Source organism: Gymnoscopelus microlampas (assembly GCF_963454915.1).
Source record: "Gymnoscopelus microlampas genome assembly, chromosome: 19".
NCBI lineage: Eukaryota > Metazoa > Chordata > Actinopteri > Myctophiformes > Myctophidae > Gymnoscopelus > Gymnoscopelus microlampas.
This window is the reverse complement of record NC_139956.1, coordinates 45393496-45416673: the sequence shown is the minus strand read 5'-3', so window position 1 is coordinate 45416673 and position 23178 is coordinate 45393496. Positions and strand designations below refer to the sequence as shown.

The 23178-nt window shown below is 40.9% G+C and overlaps 1 protein-coding gene across 1 annotated transcript; it reads left to right on the top strand.

Moving 5' to 3' along the window:
• Positions 1 to 762: 762 nt before the first annotated feature.
• On the top strand, positions 763 to 20513 carry LOC311034543 (uncharacterized protein; the record flags this gene model as incomplete). Its single annotated transcript, XM_084042423.1, has 4 exons — positions 763 to 1095; positions 2476 to 2625; positions 16488 to 16682; positions 20422 to 20513. The coding sequence occupies exons 1-4, from the start codon at positions 831 to 833 to the stop codon at positions 20511 to 20513; spliced, it is 702 nt and encodes a 233-aa protein (XP_083898549.1). The 5' UTR covers positions 763 to 830.
• Positions 20514 to 23178: the final 2665 nt, after the last annotated feature.

The window sequence follows — 23178 nt, the reverse complement described above, 5'->3', positions numbered from 1 at the left end:
AAGGTTTTGTATTGAACCGACTGCTGTCCAGTGGTGTAAAGTAACTAAGTACATTTACTCAAGTACTGTACAATGTTAAAGTATTTGTACTTTGCATTTACAATTTCCAATACTTACTTCTACTCCACTACATCTCGAAGGCAAATATTGTACTTTTACTCGACTGCAATTATTTGAAAACTTAAGTTGCTAGTTAATTTGTAGATTTTGATTATCAATTTATTACAACACATACATTAACCACTTCAGCCCTATATGCATTTCAGCCATTTGAAAATAGCCGATCTACAAGCTCACAACGCGTTGTGGCGCGGTGTGACGTGTTGTGAGGTTAGGTTGTAGATCTACTATTTTCAAAAGATTTGTATACATTTGAAAACTTGTGAATGGGACATTAAGTACATTGTGATACCATTACTTTTGTACTTTTTACGCAAGTACATTTTGAATTACAGACTTTTACTTGAGGTGTGTCTCCTACTGGCGGTATAGGAGGAACAAAGGAGTCTCTTTGTGTCTCCTACCGGAACCGCTGCCGGCCAATATTGGCTTAGGAATGCGACAAAAATAAAAAAATATCCACAAATTCAAGTCTCCATGGGGTGACTATAAATCGATAGGGGAAAAAAGTCATTTTGGGGGTGAACTATCCCTTTAAGGGAACGGTGCCTGGGTCGTTTAGTGCGCATGCGTCAAGCACGTTGACCCCGACAGGAAACGGAAGCAGGACGTGTGGCTGTTTCACACAATAGAAAAATAACACGCGGTGAGCAACATAGATCGTGGTGAAAATAAACGTCTCAATAACTTTAGGAAGTAAAGGAGGTAAAATGCGTCAGATGGAGTCTGTACGGTTGAAGATAAATGAACACATGACGTCTGTGGGAGAGGAGATAGTGTGTGTTCTGGACAAACACACAACAACAACAACACACGTTAGTGTGAGAGTGTGTGTGTTGGAGCGCCTCAGTGCGGCTGCAGAGTTCATGTTCAACCTCTTCCAGAGAGAGATAGAGACTCTAGAAACTCTGCTGGAGAAACAAAACAAACTGCTGGACGTGATGCTACAGCCACACATCACACTACACAGAGCAGGTTGGTTTAACATGATGCTACAGCCACACATCACATTACACAGAGCAGGTTGGTGTAACATGATGCTACAGCCACACATCACACTACACAGAGCAGGTTGCTTTAACATGATGCTACAGCCACACATCACACTACACAGAGCAGGTTGGTTTAAATTACCTTTAATACGAGTAATTAGTGGCTTAGGTACTACTAGCTAAGTTACTAGACTATTTAGTGGTTTAGCTACTACTAGACAAGCTACTACTAGGCTATAGCTCAGCCACTTAATAAGTACTTATAAGGTGTTTGCACAGTGAGTCCTCACCAGGGGTCCTTTAGGGGGTTCCAGGGGGTCCCCAGCCAAATAGTTAGGAACCAAATTTACCGTATGTGTCTGTAACTCGGAGAGCGTGCAAATGGAACCAAATGGACCCGATTTGTAATGTCTCAGAGTTAAATTAACACTGATGATACGACAGTCAATCAAATGGGGGTCTGTGGCCCTAATGCATATCAAACTAGGGGTCCTTGACATTAAAATGGTTGAGAATCACTGCTATTGTGTGAGGGTCCCTGGCATATAATTTCAGATGGGGGTATTAATTGTCAGATGGGGGCGGCCATAGCTGAATGGTTAGTGAGCCCGCCTAGGGAGCCAGAGGCCCTGGTTGCCCCAGGTTCGATTCCAGGCTAGATCAGCATGTGTGTCGATGAAATGAAATTTGTCCCTGAGCAAGACTCTTAACCCCTAATTGCTCACAGGTTCTCATTGGAAACAAGACCGCAAGGACTTTCATGAACGACCTGTTAAAAGGAATTATCCTTAGATAAATTGTGATTAATGATTTAATTGTGTTTTTATCATTGAACACCAGAGCATATGAATACAAAAGTACATTTCTATATGGCTGTTAGGCTTTGAAGTTGCACAGGGCAGATATGGAAAATAACCCATATACAAAGAAATTACATATTTAATAACTTTATGCTTTTAATAAAACATTAATTGTGGAAATAGCCGATCTACAAGCTCACAACGAGTCACATTGTGGTGCGTTGTGAGCTTGTAGATCTGCTATTTCCACTATTTTTGAAAATATATGAAAATGTTTCAACATGGAAACGATTATGCAGATATTGTGCATAATGTATTTCGAAGAAAATTTGTGTGTGGAGACTGTATGTATTTTTTTGAATGTGTTGCACATGCATGAGTGGACCATCACTACTGCATTCATTAACATGAGCGTGAAAGTGAAGTGACGTCTGTGCGCTTAAGCTTGCATGTCTGGTGCATGTGGGACTAAACTTCTACCACTGTCAGTGTATGTGATGTAATTGAAGACTTTATTATGAGTTGCTGATGATACCTCTTCGCTTTTTCCTTTCTGTGTAAAGAGGTTTCCCCTGAACATGAGGAGGAGAGGAGCCCCAGTCTGGTCCAGGAGGAACCACAACCTCCACAGATTAAAGAGGAACAGGAGGAAGACGATGGTGTGTCAACATGGACATCACTACATAAGAAGATGAGGTGCAACACTCTCTCAGGTGAAAAATGAAACAAAGTAGATCAGGTTACATTGTTTCCCCAGGTTTCCCCCTATAACAGTAAAACGCTAGCTAGTAATTTAGCAGGCTGAAAGCATGTGAACACTAAAGGTTATTACGTACCAGCAATTATGCGAATATACGCAAAATTCGCACTCTTTCCGAATAATTAAAAGGCGCTTTTTTTCGCTTCTCTTTTTCGCTTTATCGCTCCGTGGAAGCTTGCATTGACTTTATAAGGTTTTTAAAAAAAACATATTATTCTCATGAAAACATTGTCCCGTGTGTAAGGGCCTTTACTCTTTATTCTTTAGATCTGAGACCTCAACCTTGGTGAAAGGCAAGATCCTAACTATTGAAGGAATGAGGGAGAAAGACAGCCCAGATTGAACTTCCAACCTGAGGCCTTTTATTTAAGCTAATTGTATTTGAATTATATGAATTGCTTTGGTGAAACTTTAAAATGTGTGCAACCTAGAAAACACTAACTAGCTTATGACACAGATCCATAGCTGTTTTCCATCACAAATTCCATCATAAAACACACACAATGAGGTTATGTGACTTATTTTCAATAAGGATATTATTGTGGTCATACTAAAACAAATACAATGAAAACACACTTGAAGTGAACACAATATATTAAATTCCACTTTGCTTATTTATTGAATATTATTATTAATGCAGGTTTGCTACATGTATCAGTAGCAATTTAGTAGACCTGTACAAGTAGAACTGTAATGCGCAAACAAAATACTCAGTCAGTGCAGTTAATTTAAGTCTAGTTCAGTCAGACAACAATTGGATTGGATTAGAATATATATTTATTAAGCAAGCTTGAGCATAGATATAGGAAGCATAAAGAAGCATAGTTTGGCGTCAGGTCTCTGAATCCATTCACTCCCTGTAAGAATAACATTTTAATAAATGTTACATGCCAAATAGCATTTACAGGGAGTGAATAAAGACCCCCACAGGGATCTAGAAACAGAACCTACAGGTGGATGCCGGGGAGGCGGTGGGATGAGACTATTCATGGTAGCAGCATAGGTAGGCAAGCAAAGCAGCAGATCCGCAGGATTTCAGCAACAGCGCAGCAGCAGCGACGGCACGACAGCCCAGCAGGAGAGTGCAACTAGAATGAACAGGTAGGCAGAGCAATACTTATAACCCACCGACCAGGAGAAAAATGCATGTGACTAGTCACCTGGTCGGGTGGCCCAATCCCTGAGTTGCCTGGCCTGAACTAGCTCCGTAAACTGCGACTCATTTCAGTCAGACAACAATTGGATTGGATTAGAATATATATTTATTAAGCAAGCTTGAGCATAGATATAGGAAGCATAAAGAAGCATAGTTTGGCGTCAGGTCTCTGAATCCATTCACTCCCTGTAAGAATAACATTTTAATAAATGTTACATGCCAAATAGCATTTACAGGGAGTGAATAAAGACCCCCAAAACAGCAAGAACCCCCAAAACCGCTTGGGAATACAGAGCCTAACGCCAGACCAACCATCTATGAGAATGGTAGAGCTCCATGAACTTGAGATCGATTAGCATGATATGATGAGTACCTCAACATTTGATTATTAAGCTAAAATAAACAAATGCAAGCATGCATCCATGTGTTCAACAAGCCTGATGAATCCAGGTACCTGTTGATTCCTGAACCCAGGAGTCCTAGACGGTATCCTAACCCCTCGGTGTCCACTGCTGTGCTGCACCACGAGTAGGATTCGAAAAGGACATTCTATATTTTTTCTTTTTCTCATTTATGTCTCATTTATGATGACTCATTTATATACAGTGGTTAGCACTTGAGAATGGCAGTAATACCATCTGAGTGCCTCTGTGGTGCCACAGTAGCGCCACTACTACTTGGTGGTGCCGCATTTGACACCTTTTTTTAAGGTGTAGTGTGGCTGAACGGCCACCATGTGGCACATGTGAGTCCATGAACTCTACAGTACAGTATTAGCAACAGGGGAAGGGTGAATGCATTTAAAGTTAATGTTATTTTTATTTTTTGTAAACATAGAAAATAAGGGAATGAGTCCTTAGGATGAATTGAAAGTAGCAATTATTTCTTTAAACACAACTGTGTTTCATGGTGGAAGAAGTGCACAGACATTTTACTTAAGTAAAAGTAGCAATACCACAATATAAAAATACTCTATTTTATATTTACTTATTTTTAAATATACTTACCAAAAGCTAATGTTCTACAATGTTTGAAAGTAGCCGATCTAGCTTGTAGATCGGCTATTTTCAAATGGCTGTGGTATAACATAGGGCTAAAGTGGTTAATATGTATGTTTTATTATATAACAATTTATATCTGCAGAGTAACTAAAGTTTTCAAATAATTGTAGTAGTGGAGTAAAAGTAGACTATTTGCCTTTGCAGGCGTTGTGGAGTAGAAGTGAAAGTGCACTAATACTCCAGTACAGTAAAAAGAAAACACTTCATCATTTTCCCCAAGATTCTATGGAACCGAAGCGGGATTCGTACCCCGTCCTCTCACCTTTGGGACACATCTGACTAACCGCTATACTATCAGTTCAATTGACAAAATGGCTGTATGTGATTAAAAGAACTACACACAGAATGGGGCATCTAACTTCCAGCTGAACCAGTGCTATGTTACTTGAGTAAAAGTACAAAGGTATTGGCATCAAAATATACTTAAAGTACCAAAAGCTAATGTTCTACAATGTTTGAAAGTAGCCGATCTAGCTTGTAGATCGGCTATTTTCAAATGGCTGTGGCATAAAATAGGGCTAAAGTGGTTAATATGTTTGTTGAGAAACATCTTCTGTTTCTTTAAACACAACTGTGTTTCATGGTGGAAGAAGTACACAGACATTTTACCTAAGTAAAAGTAGCAATACCACAATATAAAAATACTCTATTACAACTAAAAGGCCTGTGTTCAAAATGTTACTTAGCCTAAGTAGCCTAACTAGTAACTAAAGTTTTCAAATAATTGTAGTGGAGTAAAAGTACAATATTTGCCTCTGCAGATGTAGTAGAGTAGAAGTAATACTACAGTAAAGTAAAAAACACCTCAACATTATTCATTAATTTCTAGGCGCCCCAACCTGGAATCAAACCCTGCTTTGCAAATTGTAAGACCAACCTCTACTCCACTACACTACTGGTTCAGTGATGAGTCTGTGGGGTCAGGACGTTTGTCGTTCTCTATGTTCTGTGCACTACTCCTTGGAAAGTCAGAGATAAAAAGCTTGCAGCTCCCAAAGCTGCTACTGTCTGAGAGCAGTAACTAGTAACTATAGTAGTCAACTAAAAGCATTATAAACTACTGTCCAGCACAATTATATTGTTTTAGAATGTGAAACAGAGTTAAATGAACACAGGAGAGTATAATGTACTAACTAACTAAGGACCCCAATTTAAACAAGCCATATGGCTTTCTTATTCCTATTTAGCAGCCAGCTTCCTATTTAGTCGACCTTGGATTTGAACTGTACTTTCATGTGCTCTTTGTCTGCAAACTTCAAAATAAAGTATTCAATCAATCAAAACACTTTTCATGGTTGGAAAAACAGAGAGAGAATGAGAGTTTTCATCTGAAGAATTGCTGGGATCCACAGAAAATCTCTGCTATCAGTCTGTCTGTCAACGACATGCAAATTAACTGGTTTAGCACCTTGGCCAGGGTCTTTTGTTTGTCTCTAGGCACACTTCATTGTCATCACAATGGACTTAGAGCCCAGGAGTTTGCCCTCCCCCACACACACACACACAAGCACACTTTTTCAATTGCAGTTTGTTTTCATTTGATTTTAAGTGGATTTGCTAGTTTCGTTTTTAGTTTGTGAAAAGGCTTAGTTTTAGTTGAGTTTTTAAATTAGTTTCAGTGTTAATTTTAGTTGTATTATTGTAAGGGTAGTCAGGGGCAATATTCAACAAGCTCAGAATAGTGAAAATGGCAGATCTACAAGCTCACAACACGTTGCATTGCTACAACTGCTGTTGTCATCGGCTGTGTGGAGACAGAAATGAAAACTGATTCAGATTTTTTGCTTAATCATTCTGAATCAGCTTTGCTTAATCATTCATCAAAAGTTATGAAAGCTCTAATGAAGGAACGGGACTCAACTGACGTTGACAGAGAAGCATCAGAAAGATTCATCAGACTTACAAACATCCCATCAGAGAGAATTTGATGCATTTGGGGTTGACCTTAAAAATGCAGTCGATGCCCAGTTAGTAGGCCTACTGAAGACAGAGAGAAAAACTCTAAAAATGTAATGAAAACAAAGTGCAATTGAAAACATGTAGTCAAACAAAAATACAAATGTGTGCGTGTGTGAGGATAAAATCTCTGTTGATTTATCTCGAGAGGGTAGCCTAAAAATGTATGTATCCACTAGTAAAGTTACTCTGGTTTGGTAACAAAATGTAAAGTGCGTTATAAATAAAATCCATTATTATTATTATTATTACTCTCAGAAAGTATAGCAGCTTTGGGAGCTGCAAGCTTTTTATCTGACTTTCCAAGGAGTAGTGCACAGAACATAGAGAACGAGGGACGTCCTGACCCCACAGACTTATCACTGTACCAGTAGTGTAGTGGAGTAGAGAGTGGTCTTACAAGTTACAGAGCAGGGTTTGATTCCAGGTTAGGGTGCCTAGAACTTACATGTGCATAATGTTGAGGTGTTTTTTTTACTTTACTGGACTGTACTTTTACTTCTACTCCACTACATCTGCAGAGGCAAATATTGTACTTTCACTCCACTACAATTATTTGAAAGCTTTAGTTACTTTGCAGATATAAATTGTTATATCATAAAACATACATATTAACCACTTTAGCCCTATTTTATACCACAGCCATTTGAAAATAGCCGTTCTACAAGGTAGATCGGCTACTTTAAAACATTTTAGTACTTTTGGTACTTTAAGTATATTTTGATGCCAATACCGTTACCGTACTTTTACTCAAGTAACATTGCACTGTTACAGCTGGAAGTGTAACTACACCTGCAAAGGCAAATAGTGTACTTTTACTCCACTACTACAATTATTTGAAAACTTCAGTTACTTTGCAGATATAAATTGTTATATAATAAAACATACATATTAACCACTTTAGCCCTATTTTATGCCACAGCCATTTGAAAATAGCCGATCTACAAGCTAGATCGGCTACTTTCAAACATTGTAGAACTTTAGCTTTTGGTAAGTATATTTAAAAATAAGTAAATATAAAAATAGAGTATTTTTATATTGTGGTATTGCTACTTTTACTTAAGTAAAATGTCTGTGCACTTCTTCCACCATGAAACACAGTTGCGTTTAAAGAAATAATTGCTACTTTCAAAGCCCACTGAGTGCAATTTACCAAAATACATCTTGATAATATAACCCATACAATTATTTGTTTCACTTCTCAACAAGTTCAGCTTCAATTGCAGCCTCTGTTGACTGGAAGCAGCCCTGTCTCAAATAGACAGAACATGCCTGTGTCTGGGCATTAGTTGCTCTCTACCGCCATCTAGTGGCACCACAGAGAAAAAAGCGGTACCGCAAAAGTAGGTGGTACCAGAGAGGCGCCAGAGGGGTGCCACCCCTGACATTCTGAAGGTACAACCACTGTATACACATGTATATATAAATGAGTCATCCTATGATGGATGATAACTATTGTTTATCATCCATAATAAATAAAGTGTACTGACTATGTGTGTAAAGACATGCCATCTTTACTTAAAATCTGAATCAGTACCCAACATTACCTGAAGCAGCAATTACTGATAGACTGAGCTTGAATGATTAGCCTGACTGCATTACCATAGCATAACCCAACTTTTTTAGCGCTATAGGAATAACCCAACTTACCATGACATCACCACTAAACTAAATCCCCAGCAATCCACCCGAGTTGTAATTAAGTGTCAATAATGCGCAACAGCATTTATTGAATTAGCGATAGAACAGCGTGAGCACTCATAGTCATGAGCTTTTAGCCTGCAGAATGTCACCCTTATTAACCAAATCTACGTAAGTTCCTGAGGACCATTGCCCCAGAGATTTAAGAAAAGCAGAAGGACAAGCAGCGCTGTAGATTTAGTTGCACCAATACGGAGGCTGGAGAAAGCCCGCAGCTTGAGCCGATCTCTCGCAGCTTTGCAGTGAACCAGATCAAGTTTAGGCCTACAGATGGAGAGACAAACACAATGTTATTGCAATTCTGGATTAGCCCGGCCATCCTATGATCGATTTAACCCGTTTTGGGTTCATGATGCCATTTACCGTATAGTAACATGCATTTTATATATATTTTAAAATAACTATTTGAAGTTTCCAGAACTTAGTCGGATTTAGAAGGCGATTTTCGTATCGGCCTAGGTCTAATTGGGTTAGACGCCATGTGGCATCATATTAGCAATTAACATCATAGCAGTTGATGCAGAATGAATACAGTATACAAGCTTAAATAATAGCTTGCAGAGCTTGACGCAGATTATAAGACATGAGGAATAATACTAACTTACGCCGATATCCCTCTCCATCCATAGCCTAATAGATTTTAGCACAAAATGCCATCCGTTACAAATCTGGATCGCCCAACAGAGCCGGACGCCAGAGGTTGGCAGAATTGATTTAGCAAAGTTTAGCAGCGAGGCTAGGCAGCTCAGTAGATGATGCAGCATAGTGCTGAGAAGACATTGAGAAGCCCACATCTCAGCAGCTCTCTCACGCTGCCTTGAGAGCTCACAGTGCCGCCAAGAGCGTAGGTAGCTCAACCTGGAATCTAGAACCAGAAGCAGAATTATTCTTGCAATTACCATGGTAAACCACCCTGGACGAGATGACGCCGTTATAGACCGCTGGGACAGGAATTTACTTCCTGAAGCTACTCACACATCCACAGTGAAGTGTGCGTGCTTCACTGAGGATGTGTGGGGACTTATGCTGCACGTCAATGCGCGAGTGTGGCCTCAATCCTGACACAGTCAGTTGCACACCGCAAGCTGCTGGTTGCGATGCGACACTCGTCACCAGTGATGAACACACCGTGATGTGGTGCTAAATATGCCGTGAGCATCCCACTCTGGCGGATACGCCAGCGCCTTTAATACAGGGACAAAGACTTCCAGTCACCCAGCTTTTGATAAGCATGAGACAAGCAAAGAGCCCATCAACATAGTGTAACTATTGATAACAGGAGCAGCCAGGATCGGAGTCCCTCTTTTATCCATCCTGCGAGATATGTCGCACCCACATATATATATATATTATTATCTTTATTTATTTATTTATTTATTTTTATTTTTTATTTTGTATTTTTATTATTATTATTTTTTAAATTAGTGCGCACCAGCCAACATGGACAAATTACTGATATCTTGACTCTACTAAAGCCCCACTATCTATCCTGTTGCAATAACTTTACTTCTGTAATCTTGAGCTCATAACATAACATCATTGGCAACCAACTTTTCTATATACCATGTGCCTCCCACACGAAAGCAAGCATGCCGTTTTTAGCTTGTGCTACTACAATCCAGAGCTATCTACATAAGTAAGGCATGCTAGTTAGCGTGTGCTACAACCAATTTGATAGCTTTACGCATGGGAAGCAAAACATGCTGTGTTTAGCTTGTGCTACCAACAATCCAAGCTTCCACATGAGAAGCAAACAAGCTGAGATAGCTTGTGCTAAGACAATTCAAGATTCCACTTGGGAAGAAAACCATGCTATGCTAGCCTGTGCTACAAACAATCCAGAGCTATCCACGTAGCAAGGCATGCTGAGATAGCTTGTGCTAAGACAATTCAAGCTTTCATGTGGGAAGCAAACCATGCTATGCTAGCCTGTGCTGCAAACAATCCAGAGCTATCCACGTAGCACGGCCTGCTGAGATAGCTTGAGATAAAACAATCCGGCCTCCACATAGCAAAACATCCTGTGCTAGCCTGTGCTACCAACAATCTAAGCTTCCACTTAGGAAGCAGACATGCTGAGCTAGCCTGTGCTACGACAATCTGAAGTTTCCACATAAGAAACAACGTACTGTGTTAGCCTGTGCTACAACATCTCTACCATGTCTTATCCAAGTGTATGCAGTAGTGATGCGCGGGTTGACCCGTAACCCGCGGGACCCGCGGGTCAACCCACGGCGCAGGTGGGTCAAGTCAGAATTTCGGAGAAAATTATGCGGGCTGAGGGTGAGCGGGTCACGCGCACTCACACGCAAAAAAAATAATAATAATAACATGCTCTTGTTTTGTCTTTATTCCTAATAAGAATAAGAATAATGACAATAAAACAGTTTGAATACACTTGGGGATTATTTTCTAACCATAATTTTACAGAATTTAAAAAAAATCGCGGGTCGCGGGGCGGGTTGAGCCATAGATTTATATATGGGTTCGCGGGGCGGGTTGAGGCGGGTTGCGTTCCGTGGCGGGGCGGGGCGGGGCGGGGCGGGTCATGAAAAAACCCGACCCGCGCATCACTAGTATGCAGCAAAATGAAAATCACCTTTAGCTCATCCTGATCCTTAACAAGTGTAATTTAGCATAACAAGACCATAAGCAACAGTAGAATGCAACCAATAACAACTAATCGGCACTGCAAGTTCATTTGATTATTTCATCATAATATAAAACTGCCTACTTTACCTCTACCACATATTATAGCAATTAACTGCGACAATAATGACAAACCTCTGATGTCATTTTGCCTACTCTGCAATTAGATACCAGACATAGCTATACAAGAGGTAAATAACTATAGCCACCATCAGCACATGAGGATAAATCATCCCTACTGCTATAATCTGCCCATAAATAAGATACACAATATAATGCCAGTCTGCACAACTACAACTGCTTTAAGCATGGAATGATCTATGCACATCCTGACAACGTACTCGCAGCCTTCTGATTAAGATACTGCTAAATGATGATTGGAATCCGAACGGACCCATAGCCTATAATATTAACACCAACTAGACTTGCACATTTATTAATCCTACACTGTGATATTTGCATGCATTATTGCTGCTTTACTCATATTTGCAAGTCACAAACAAGTTCATAACATGTAATCAAATATAATACTTTAATTGCTTTGGCTTACTGTAATTACTTACCATCTATGCCATTAAGCCTGATTGAATGTATTTTACCACGCAGACTACATAAAATGATAAATGTAGAGACTACGATCCCCAGTTTACACCAGAAATCAACCAATCATAGAGTAGTCAGCGTGAGTACGGAACAAGCTTACCCCCTTTATCCCATAACGTAATAGATCATCCATCCAGCCCAGGGCCAAAACAGAACATCCTATAGATTTAATGATAAATCATTTTCAATGAGTTCTAGCAGCTGAGCATTAACATTTAAGCTGCAGTGCAAAAAATACTCTTGAACACGACTCACAAGTTATGCTCATCTCTCATCCGCCTGGGTAGAGATGTGTTCGGTCATCAACTATAAGCCTGAAATACAACATCCGGTGGACGAGCTCTTCAGAATAAGTGTACCGTCTAAGAAAGCCACTGAACTATCCATAAATATATTAACTATAAATTAAGCAAGATGCAGCCAACTGAGCATATCCGTGTTTAACCGGTACATAAGATATTAATCTGAACATTAGAGTCAGAACAAGCAAGCAACTCACACAAGTGACGCCATGCCCTCTCTCTTTCTCCCTCCCTGCACCGCGAACGCCATCCGTTTCTCTGTGAACGACAGATCAGTCTGAGAGAGAAGCAAGCAGCCAAGTCCATAACCCAAATCTTGAGATAAAGTGTACTTTAAACAAATACACGCTAAACTGTGGACCATAACAGAAACCCCAAGCCCGTCGTGCTTACGATAAGGAAACATAGCAACTTAAGCAACAATGTTGGTGAACTACCGTGAACCCGGTGCCGTAAAGAGAGATCTGACACTAGCGTCGACTCCCATTGTAAGAATGGAATGCGGAAGTGCTCCGTCTATCTCAATGAGGCAATCCCAATGTTGGAATGTTTGGAATGTTTTGGAACCAACAGCGTGTCGTTACTCTATTTCTACACTCTCTAGACGACCATACTGAGATCGATCTATGACGAGCGCTACTGCTTTTGAGCTGAGCGTTTAGCAAGATTAGCAAGATTTGCCTTTACTTAAGTAAAGAAAGTAATAACCCGTTTAGAACCAGTAGCACACAGTTGAGTAGCTATGATTAACGCAGCATGGACAATGATAGCACCGCAAATAACCATCACCAAGGAACCACGACGCCGTATGACCACCTACATGAACAATATGAGACTATTCATGGTAGCAGCATACGTAGGCAAGCAAAGCAGCAGATCCGCAGGATTTCAGCAACAGCGCAGCAGCAGCGACGGCACGACAGCCCAGCAGGAGAGTGCAACTAGAATGAACAGGTAGGCAGAGCAATACTTATAACCCACCGACCAGGAGAAAAATGCATGTGACTAGTCACCTGGTCGGGTGGCCCAATCCCTGAGTTGCCTGGCCTGAACTAGCTCCGTAAACTGCGCCTCATTTCTATGTACCATCTTGTGCAGCATCACACTTAACAATGCCATCAGAAAGCAAGGTTATTTTGCTTATAGCAGTCAACTGAGAAAAAACAAAATCAACATACTTGTCTTGCAGTGAAATTATATTAAGTGTCATTGTGCTTTCAGCAGAGACCAACAGAGGTTTATACTTGTGGGAATTACTGTGCACTTGCTTGGCATGAGATTAAGTCCACAATTTAATGCGGGAGCATTTCAGGAGCAGGCACGTTGCATTATGCAGTAGATCGCCTTGTTGTGGCCTTGTTAGCTTGGTAGCTACCTAGCGGTCAGAACGGAAGCAGAAACGTGATCCACCGGTACACCGGATCCAAACTCCCCACCGCACTGACGTCGGTAAATAGACTCCCATTAAACTAGTGTAGAGTCTGCAAGTTTGCAAGGTAACAGGATAGGTGCTCACTAGGGAAATCTGGTGTCCACCAGCGCGCGGACCCGTTCGTTGCCCCCTGGGACGGTTTTGTCAAATCATTTTATTGTATATAAAGTAGAATAAAGTAGGACGTGGCCATGCAAAATGGTAGTGTCCCGTGGATTTTAGAGGTGCAAGATATTGTTTTTTTGAAACAGATACCGATATCGATAACTTCCTGCATCTCAAGACCGATACCGATAACCGATAAATACAAATATATATACATATATTAAAAATCATAAATATATATATATTTAAAATGTATATGAATCTGTAGTATTAGCACACCTTATGGTAAGAAATACTACAAGTGGGCAAAGGTGGATTTAACATAGCTTTGACCTAACCAAATACAGTATATCATGACATCATCATTTTACTTATACTGTGTTTGTTACATTCTTCTTGAAAAGTAATGCAGATATTATAACAGCAGCCAGTGTGGTACACTGAAACAAAAAATAATTCAAGAACCAACAATTTGGATGTTACAGTCTGTTTGAATCGTAATGCAGATTTATGACTGCAGCCAGTTGTACATACAAGCGAGATTTATACAGCGGGTCGTGTGTCGAAAATAGCAGATCTACAAGCTCACAATGCGTCTGCGACGCATTGTGAGCTTGTCGATCCGCCATTTTCGGTGCACGACACCTCGTACAACGAGGCTGCAACATGTGCAGTGCCGGTGTCGGGTTACTATAGTAACGTGACGGCGCGCTTTCAATGAACAGAGATGATTAGACAAGACTGTCTTTTCTGCTCCTGTGCACCAGGGTTAGTATACAACTAGTATACAACGAAGAATTGTAAAACAGATCACTTCCATAATGGAAGTTCCTAATAACTAGATAACAGGCTCACTAGGAGATGAAGTGAAGTTGAAGCAGAGTAGCAGTTTGGCAAAACACACCCATCCAACTTTTTTTTCTTTTCTTTTTTTTTACAGACACTGTGTTTTTTAAGATAATAAAATAATAAATAATGGCGCTGCGACATAATCACCCTCCCGGGCTGTCCCAGCCCCCCTTCCTCCCCTCCTTCCTAACTAACCTCACTAATGCTCGTGGGTAGTGAACTCACATTTCAAATTGCATTGATTGACTGACTGGTGGTGATATAAACATACCTGACACAAGTTGTAATATCTAGATTTGACAGCAACACGAACTAAGGGCATGACCTGGTAAGACCGCGGGACATGCATCCCAGCGTTGTCAAGCTTGCAATTCGCATCGGGGATTTGCAGAAACTAGAGTTGTGTTTCATTTTAGTTTTTACGGCTCGTGTTGGTAACTGGAAGCCTCGCCCCAAAACATAGTCGCCCCCATTTTTCCCGTGGAGGCGGCCGTTCCGAGGTCGCCGGATTAGTCCCGGAGCGACTGTGTTTTGGGGCGACTGGCCGGGAATTGCATATACTTCTCCATACAGCGGTGTCTAACCGAGAGAGTTGTACTTCTCCACACAACGGTGTCTAACCGAGAGAGTTCATGCAGATCACAGCTGACAAAACAAATATTATATATTATCGGAGCTATAATTAATTTTATCGGTTTTATCGGGATGACGTCATAATTCCTGATATCGGGCCGATACTGTGGATTTGTAAAATATTCGCGGTAAAAACATATTTTACCGCAAATTATTTTTAGATTTTTCTCTGTTATTGGTGACAACTCTAGTGCGTCCCATGGACGCCACGAGGGTGTCATGAATGCGTTCTCGATATTGTGCGTCAGCGACGCAGGACGCAGGCCTATGACCATCTCTGTCCACAGGCTAATAGCCTCGCATGTCTCTCAGCCCCCCCCTCATTCTGTCAGCTGGCTGCTGACGAGAGTGTATTGCTGCTCAGTCGTCTGCACTGTTGAATGCGGGTCAGTCGTTAATACATTTGCTCCAGGTGTGTAAGTTCAGAAACACATTAAAGTGGGCATTTGGCAAAAGCAGTGCCTCCACGACCGTTTTGGTTCAAAAGATAGCAGTAGTGGAGCGCTGTTTGCAATACTTGATGCTACAGAGCATGCTAATGAGTGCTAAGTGCAAAAAAACAAATGTATGCTATAGAATGGATGTCACTGGTTACGATTTGGAATAGAAATGAGCGATTCTTCCCCCTCAGCTATCATGAAGGAACAGTTTCAAGTGATATTTTGGTGAAACATTCAAGTGAAACAGTTTTTGACTGACAGATGTAAATTAACGTGGATGCTGTTGTGCTTACACACACACACACACACACACACACACACACACACACACACACACACACACACACACACACACACACACACACACACACACACACAGTGTGTGTGAAGGTCAGGTGGTCCATGGTTAAAACATTCGAAAATAAGGTCTAATATAACAATTGCTACAAAACAGTTATTTTGGGGCATAAACAATATATTGAAGGATAAACTCTGATTATGATACACTGTGTATGTTCACATTGTGTATACTTTACTTACTTAAGACCATTTCTCTCTCTCTCTCTCTCTCTCTCTCTCTCTCTCTCTCTCTCTCTCTCTCTCTCTCTCTCTCTCTCTCTCTCTCTCTCTCTCTCTCTCTCTCTCTATATATATATATATATATATATATATATATATATATATATATATATATATATATATATATATATATACATGGTACATGTCCTTGACGACTGCCATAAAAAGTTGATGTCAAGTCCCGACAAATGTCTTTGATAATGAGGATAGATAGACTCATGGTTTGGAAATGGAGAATTTATTTACAACAAGTTCCTGCAACTACCGAAGCTATAAAACAGCAAACGCTGCATAAAACAAATCTTACGTTCAAACATTGTGTTTTTCTCTTGTTTTATCTTTTCCCCAGAGTTCCTGCACCTCCCTGTGTATAAAGAGGAGGTTTCCGCCTATCAACAGGAGAGGAGCTGCAATCTGGTCCAGGAGGAACCACAACCTCCACAAATTAAAGAGGAACAGGAGGAGGAGGAGGGGAGCTCCAGTCTGGTCCAGGAGGGACCAGAACCTCCACAGATTAAAGAGGAACAGGAGGAGGGAAGCTCCAGTCTGGTCCAGGAGGGACCAGAACCTCCACAAATTAAAGAGGAACAGGAGGAGGGGAGCTCCAGTCTGGTCCAGGAGGGACCAGAACCTCCACAAATTAAAGAGGAACAGGAGGAGGGGAGCTCCAGTCTGGTCCAGGAGGGACCACAACCTCCACAAATTAAAGAGGAACTGGAGGAGGTGAGCCCCAGTCTGGTCCAGGAGGGACCAGAACCTCCACAGATTAAAGAGGAACAGGAGGAGGGGAGTTCCAGTCTGGTCCAGGGGGGACCAGAACCTCCACAGATTAAAGAGGAACAGGAGGAGGGGAGCTCCAGTCTGGTCCAGGAGGGACCAGAACCTCCACAGATTAGAGTGGAACAGAATCAGCAATTTCAAAGACCAGAAGAGGCTGATGGGTCAACGTTGACATTACTAGCAGTGACAAGTGAAGATGATGAAATCAGAGTGACAGAGCCTGTAGCCAGCTCCTCAACTGCACACATGAAAACACAAGCTGATGTAGAGAACTGTGCAACATCACAACCAACTAGTGATGACCAGCTCCTCTCTTCACACTGTTCTGAATCTGACTTTGAAGACAGTGACTCTTCACACTGTTCTGAATCTGACACTGAAGACAGTGATGACTGGGAGAAGACCAGGGAAGGCCAGTTTGCTCTAAACACCCTGAAATCACACAAGACACACAATGTGGATGGACAAAGATTGTTTTTGAGCAACAAGCTGTCCCAGGACCTAAAATCATCAAAAGCTCACTCCATAAAGAGTCAGACATTGAAGAAAATGTTTAGTTGTATAGAGTGTGGCAAAATGTTTACTGTAAGGCATAATCTGGAGAGGCACAAAACAATTCATACAGGGGAAAAGCGCTTTACTTGTGGTGTTTGTGAAAAGGGCTTTAATCGAAAGGGTGCGTTGAACGTACATATGTGGACTCATACAGGGGAAAAGCCCTTTACTTGTAGAGTTTGTGAAAAGGGCTTTATTAAAAAGGGTGTGTTGAAAGAACACATGAGGACTCATACAGGGGAAAAGCCCTTTACTTGTAGAGTTTGTGAAAAGGGCTTTACTCAAAAGGGTGGGTTGAAAGAACACATGATGACTCATACAGGGGAAAAGCCCTTTACTTGTCAAATTTGTGGCAAAGGCTTCATTCAAAGTAGTGGGCTGAACGTGCACATGAGGACTCATACAGGGGAAAAGCCCTTTACTTGTGGAGTTTGTGAAAAGGGCTTTATTCACAGCGGTGCGTTGAAAGTACACATGAGGACTCATACAGGGGAAAAGCCCTTTACTTGTAAAGTTTGTGGCAAAGGCTTTACTAGCAGTGGTGACTTGAACGCACACATGAGGATGCATACAGGGGAAAAGCCTTTTACTTGTAAAGTTTGTGGCAAAGGCCTTACTAAGCGTGGTAGGTTGAAAACACACATGATGACTCATACAGGGGAGAAGCCTATTAGTTGTAAAGTTTGTGGCAAAGGCTTTATTCACAGCGGTGCGTTGAAAGTACACATGAGGACTCATACAGGGGAAAAGCCCTTTACTTGTAAAGTTTGTGACAAAGGCTTTACTAGTAGTAGTGTGTTGAAAGTACACATGAGGTCTCATACAGGGGAAAAGCCCTTTACTTGTAAAATGTGTGAGAAAGGCTTTATTGAAAGAGCTGCGTTGAACGTACACATGAGGACTCATACAGGTGAAAAGCCATTTCTTTGTTCAGTTTGTGGTACAGGCTTTAGGTATAATAGGGATTTAAAAGTACACTTGAGGACTCACAAATAAGGAAAATCATTCATTTGTGCAGTTTGCAGAAAAGTCTTTGATGCAAAGAGTTGACTAAAATTACACATGACTACCCATACGGGAGAAAAGGCTGTATTCACAGGGGTGCGTTGAACGTGCACATGAGGACTCATACAGGGGAAAAGCCCGTTACTTGTGGAGTTTATGAAAAGGGCTTTATTCAAAGCAGTGTGGTCAACATATATGAGGACTCGTACAGGGGGAAATCCCTTTACTTGTAGTAATAGACAATAATGTTCCAACTGTGATCCACCATTTTGGGGCTTTGGTCCGCTGAAAACGGGTGGTGGCAAAATAAAAGAAACTGAGTTACAGCTGTTTTTCTGAAAATCCCAAACAGGAAGCGGAAGGCTTCCTGTTTTTTTGGAAGGACGTCACATCCGACTGCTTCTTCTCTGAGTGACGATCGATCATTCCAAAGCTGTGTTAGGTTGCCCCTTGTGGGAAAAAAATGTTTTTTTTGGAAAGAACGCATGTGATCTTTGCCATCAAGTCATGCATTTGAAAGAACGCATTAATGCGATCTTGGCAATCAATGTGTTAATAACTATTCTTCTATTGTCTGTGACAAAGGATTTGGTGGAGAGAGGAATCTAAAAACACACATGATGACTCATACAGGGGAAAACCCCTTAGTTTGTACAGTTTGTTGTGCAGGCTTTATTGATAGTAGTGCCTATAATAAACACATGAGGAACATACAGGAGAAAAACCCTTCAAATGTACAGTTTGTGGCAAAAGCTTTGGTGAAAAGGGTAATCTAAATAAATAGGAGCTTGTTTCTGGCAAAAAGCTTTGGTGTTAAGTATAGTCTAAGTAGACACATCAGAACTCAAAGAGGGTGAAACAATCTTTAGTTTCAGGTTTATATAAATCAGGCCTAACAGTTAGGCTTACCCCATACTGACATGTGTTAACGGTAGAAGCTGATAGATGAACAACTCTTTTTTTCTCCAAAGAAGCCATTTGATATCACAGACAGGTAGGCTACATTTATGATGATTCAATCTAATCCAGGATGACAATGACAAGTCCTTGATACTAAAGTGGAGGAAACTTACGTGTTGAAGTGTCTCTGAGAAAGATATTTAACCCCACACTGATCCCCGGGATCTGTATTAATGGCACCCACTGTAGGGGCTCTTCATATCAATTAAGAGCAGTGTATGTATCAATGTATTAATGAAACCTGCAGTACCTAATAGTTAGGATGGGTATGTATTAATGGCACCCTCATGCTACTAATGTTTGGATGGGTAAGAGGACATATTTCATGTTTGTGAAAATGCATTGTGACAAAAATTCTGCAAAGGAGTGGTGACCATATTATTGATGTTATTGTTATTACCTTTATTATTGTTAAATAAAGTTAAGCAAGAAAGCTGAGCACGTCTTCCATCACTGCCTATAGTCAGTCATGTGATCACCTGTGTCATGCTAGTCCCTATGCAGGCTAAGTTAAAACAAGAAAATGAATAAACTATAATTTATTAAATATATTTGCTGATTAAAGCTGTACTATGTAACTGTCCTCTTCTACGCCCGAGTTGAACCTGGTTTCCTGCACAAGTGCTGAATTTAGTATTTTACCATTCTGAAAGTAAACTAGATGACTCTGTTCATGACTCTGATATAATTGATATGGTTGGATATTCAGTCATCAAGAAAGATAGAGATAGGTATGGAAGAGGGGTGTGTATCTATGTGAGATCCAGTGGTGTGTTCTACCGTCAGATGCTGTGTACGGCGTATACCTTGAGATTTATTTTCGTCGCTACCGTATACCTTCAAAAACTGTTTCATCCATTGAAAACGCGAGAGCGTATACCCACGACCACGCGCATCGTATTGTAGCGTATACCTTCCGAAAAAAACTAGAACACAACACTGGTGAGATCCAACATAAACGTTCATGTACGTTCACCCACCAGGAATGCAGCCCATCGATACCATCTGCCCAAGCGGATACAACGCACCGCAAGCAAAGTTCCAGGTCCAGGTCCAACTCAAACGGGCAGAGTAATCAGCAAAAGGTGATCCAACTTCAACAGGCTGTTATTCACCAGGCAGCCACTGGCAACAGCGATGCTGCTAGGTCCAGTGGCCGCGACGCAGCTCCTATCCGGGGTGAGTTGCCTGCGACAGCGTTAAGGAGCAGCCAGGTCACAAATACACAGCTCCTTAAACCGAAAACCCTGATAATAGGGGATTCGATCATCAGAAATGTGAGAATTAGTCAATCGCGCACCCTGTGTTTCCCCGGCGCCGACGTGCTGGATATTGCGGGTCGGATTCCAGGCATCATTAAATCCAACCCTGATACAGAACGCCTTATATGTCACGTAGGTACTGTTGATGTAGCAAAACGTCAGTCAGAACTGCTCAAGAAAGACTTTGCCCACTTGTTTGATATCCTCAAGTCCCTGGAATGCAAAACTTTTATCTCCGGTCCAATCCCCACACACCGCCGTGGAATAGAGCGCTTCAGCAGACTGATTAGCTTAAACAACTGGCTGTCCTCAGCCTGTGATGCGCTGGGTATCCATTTTATTGACAATTTGAATATATTCTGGGAAAGAGGTAACCTGTTTAAGGATGGTCTTCACCCAAATAAGACGGGTGCTAGTATGCTAACCGACCATTTAGAATATAAGATAGTCCATATGCAGTCAGGAACAACGAACGGCAAAAGTAAACAACCGGAAGCGGACACCGCAAATGACTGGTCCTTCACTGAATGATGTTCACCGGGTCCCAGTTCCTACCTCCTAGGTTCCACCATAAAAACGGGTAGTGTTTTTAATGGGCTCGGACCACATTTTGACACTCATACTTTGAAAATTCCTGTGATACGTTTAGCCACTCGTCTACCAAGAAAGAATAATAGGCCAAATGGTGTTAACATGATAAATATAATCAGTATTCATAAGCAGCCACCTGTTGAACCTAAAACATCTACTACAAGTACACCTGAAATTTTAACCCCTGAAGTATTCTACTCACGAAAATATGGGTTAGTACTTCTTTGTTTAAATGTGAGGAGCTTTGTAGCAAATATTGACTATATAAAAACCCTGATTCTGCGCTCTAACCCTGATGTGTTTGTTGCCACTGAATCATGGCTAAAACCTCATGTCACAGACAGTCAAATAACATTAGATGGGTACAGTGTGTTTAGATGTGACAGAAGCCAAATAAATAAGATAGGGGGTGGGGTAGCTATATAATTATGTACAATCCGCAAGTAGTGTAAATATTTTGCTGTCATTGTCTGTTCCAAATCAGTTTGAATGTCTCATCATTGGAATGGATTTGGGCCAGACAAATGTTGTAATAGCAGGCATATATCGCCCCCCACGTGCTCCACCGAGCGCTATAGAAAAATTGTCACACATTCTTTCGGGTTATGCCCATTTGGAACTTTTAGTGACTGGAGATCTAAATTTCAACTGGCATTCCCAATCCTCCATACATTTTAAGGAGGTATGTGTTGACCTACATTTGACACAACTAATTAAGGAATATACACAACCAAATTTAAAAAACCTTGATAGATCAACTTTGATTGATATTATTTTAACAAATAGACCTCATAAATATGCCCTGAGTGGTGTCCTACCACTGGGGTTCAGCGATCATTTCCCTGTGGTGTGTATTAGAGATATGAAAGCTCCAAAAACTCCAACTTGTTTTATTACTAAAATACATTTTAAACATTTCAGTGACCAGGGCTTCCTGCATGAGATCTCTTGTAGTGATCTGAGCCTTGCTGGTGTTATTCCAGATCCTGATCTCGCACTCCATCATTTAGCCACTGTTTTTAATAATATCACTGACAGATTTGCTCCTTTTAAAAGGCTAAGGATAAAAAATAGATCTAATCCCTGGTTCTCAAATGTTCTATCCTCGGAACTGCATGCAAGAGATAGAGCATGGTGTGCAGCAAGGACAACAAATCGGGAAGTGGATTGGCAGGTTTTTAGAAGGCTGAGAAATAAATGCTGCCTACTTATAAGGAAAGCTAAATCAGAATATTACTTCACCTCACTGGTGAAGACGGAGAATAATCCAGCAAAATTTTGGAAAATTGTCAAATCCCTCAATTCTGGTCCCACGTCTGCACTGGCAAACTATCAACACTGTGAATGGTCCTATTACTGATAAATATACTATGTGTGATTTCTTTAATCAACATTTTATTGCGGCTGGAAATCTATTTGAAAGGTCTGATCCCTCCCCCGTAGGAAATGTATCTGCCCCTAGCTCAGCCATAGTGGAGGAAAACAGAGAAATATTCTCATTCAAAGAATTTACACTACCGGAGGTCCTATTTGAGCTAAGTCACATTGATATGAACAAATCCACTGGTGAAGATAATATGGTACCCAGTTTGTTAAAACTTGCAGCTCCATTGATTGCCCAATCTGTAACACATATTTTTTATTTGTCACTAGCATCCGGGACTGTCCCAAGTGTTTGGAAATCTGCCCATGTAATTCCGCTATTCAAAGGGGGGGATGTAAGTGCTGTTAATAATTATAGGCCTATCTCCAAATTGTCTTGTTTAGCTAAAATATTAGAATCACTTATTAAACAACAGCTATGTAGCTTTTTAACTGTTAATAACATTTTAAATACATTCCAATCGGGTTTTAGGCCTGGGCATAGCACTATTACAGCAACATCAC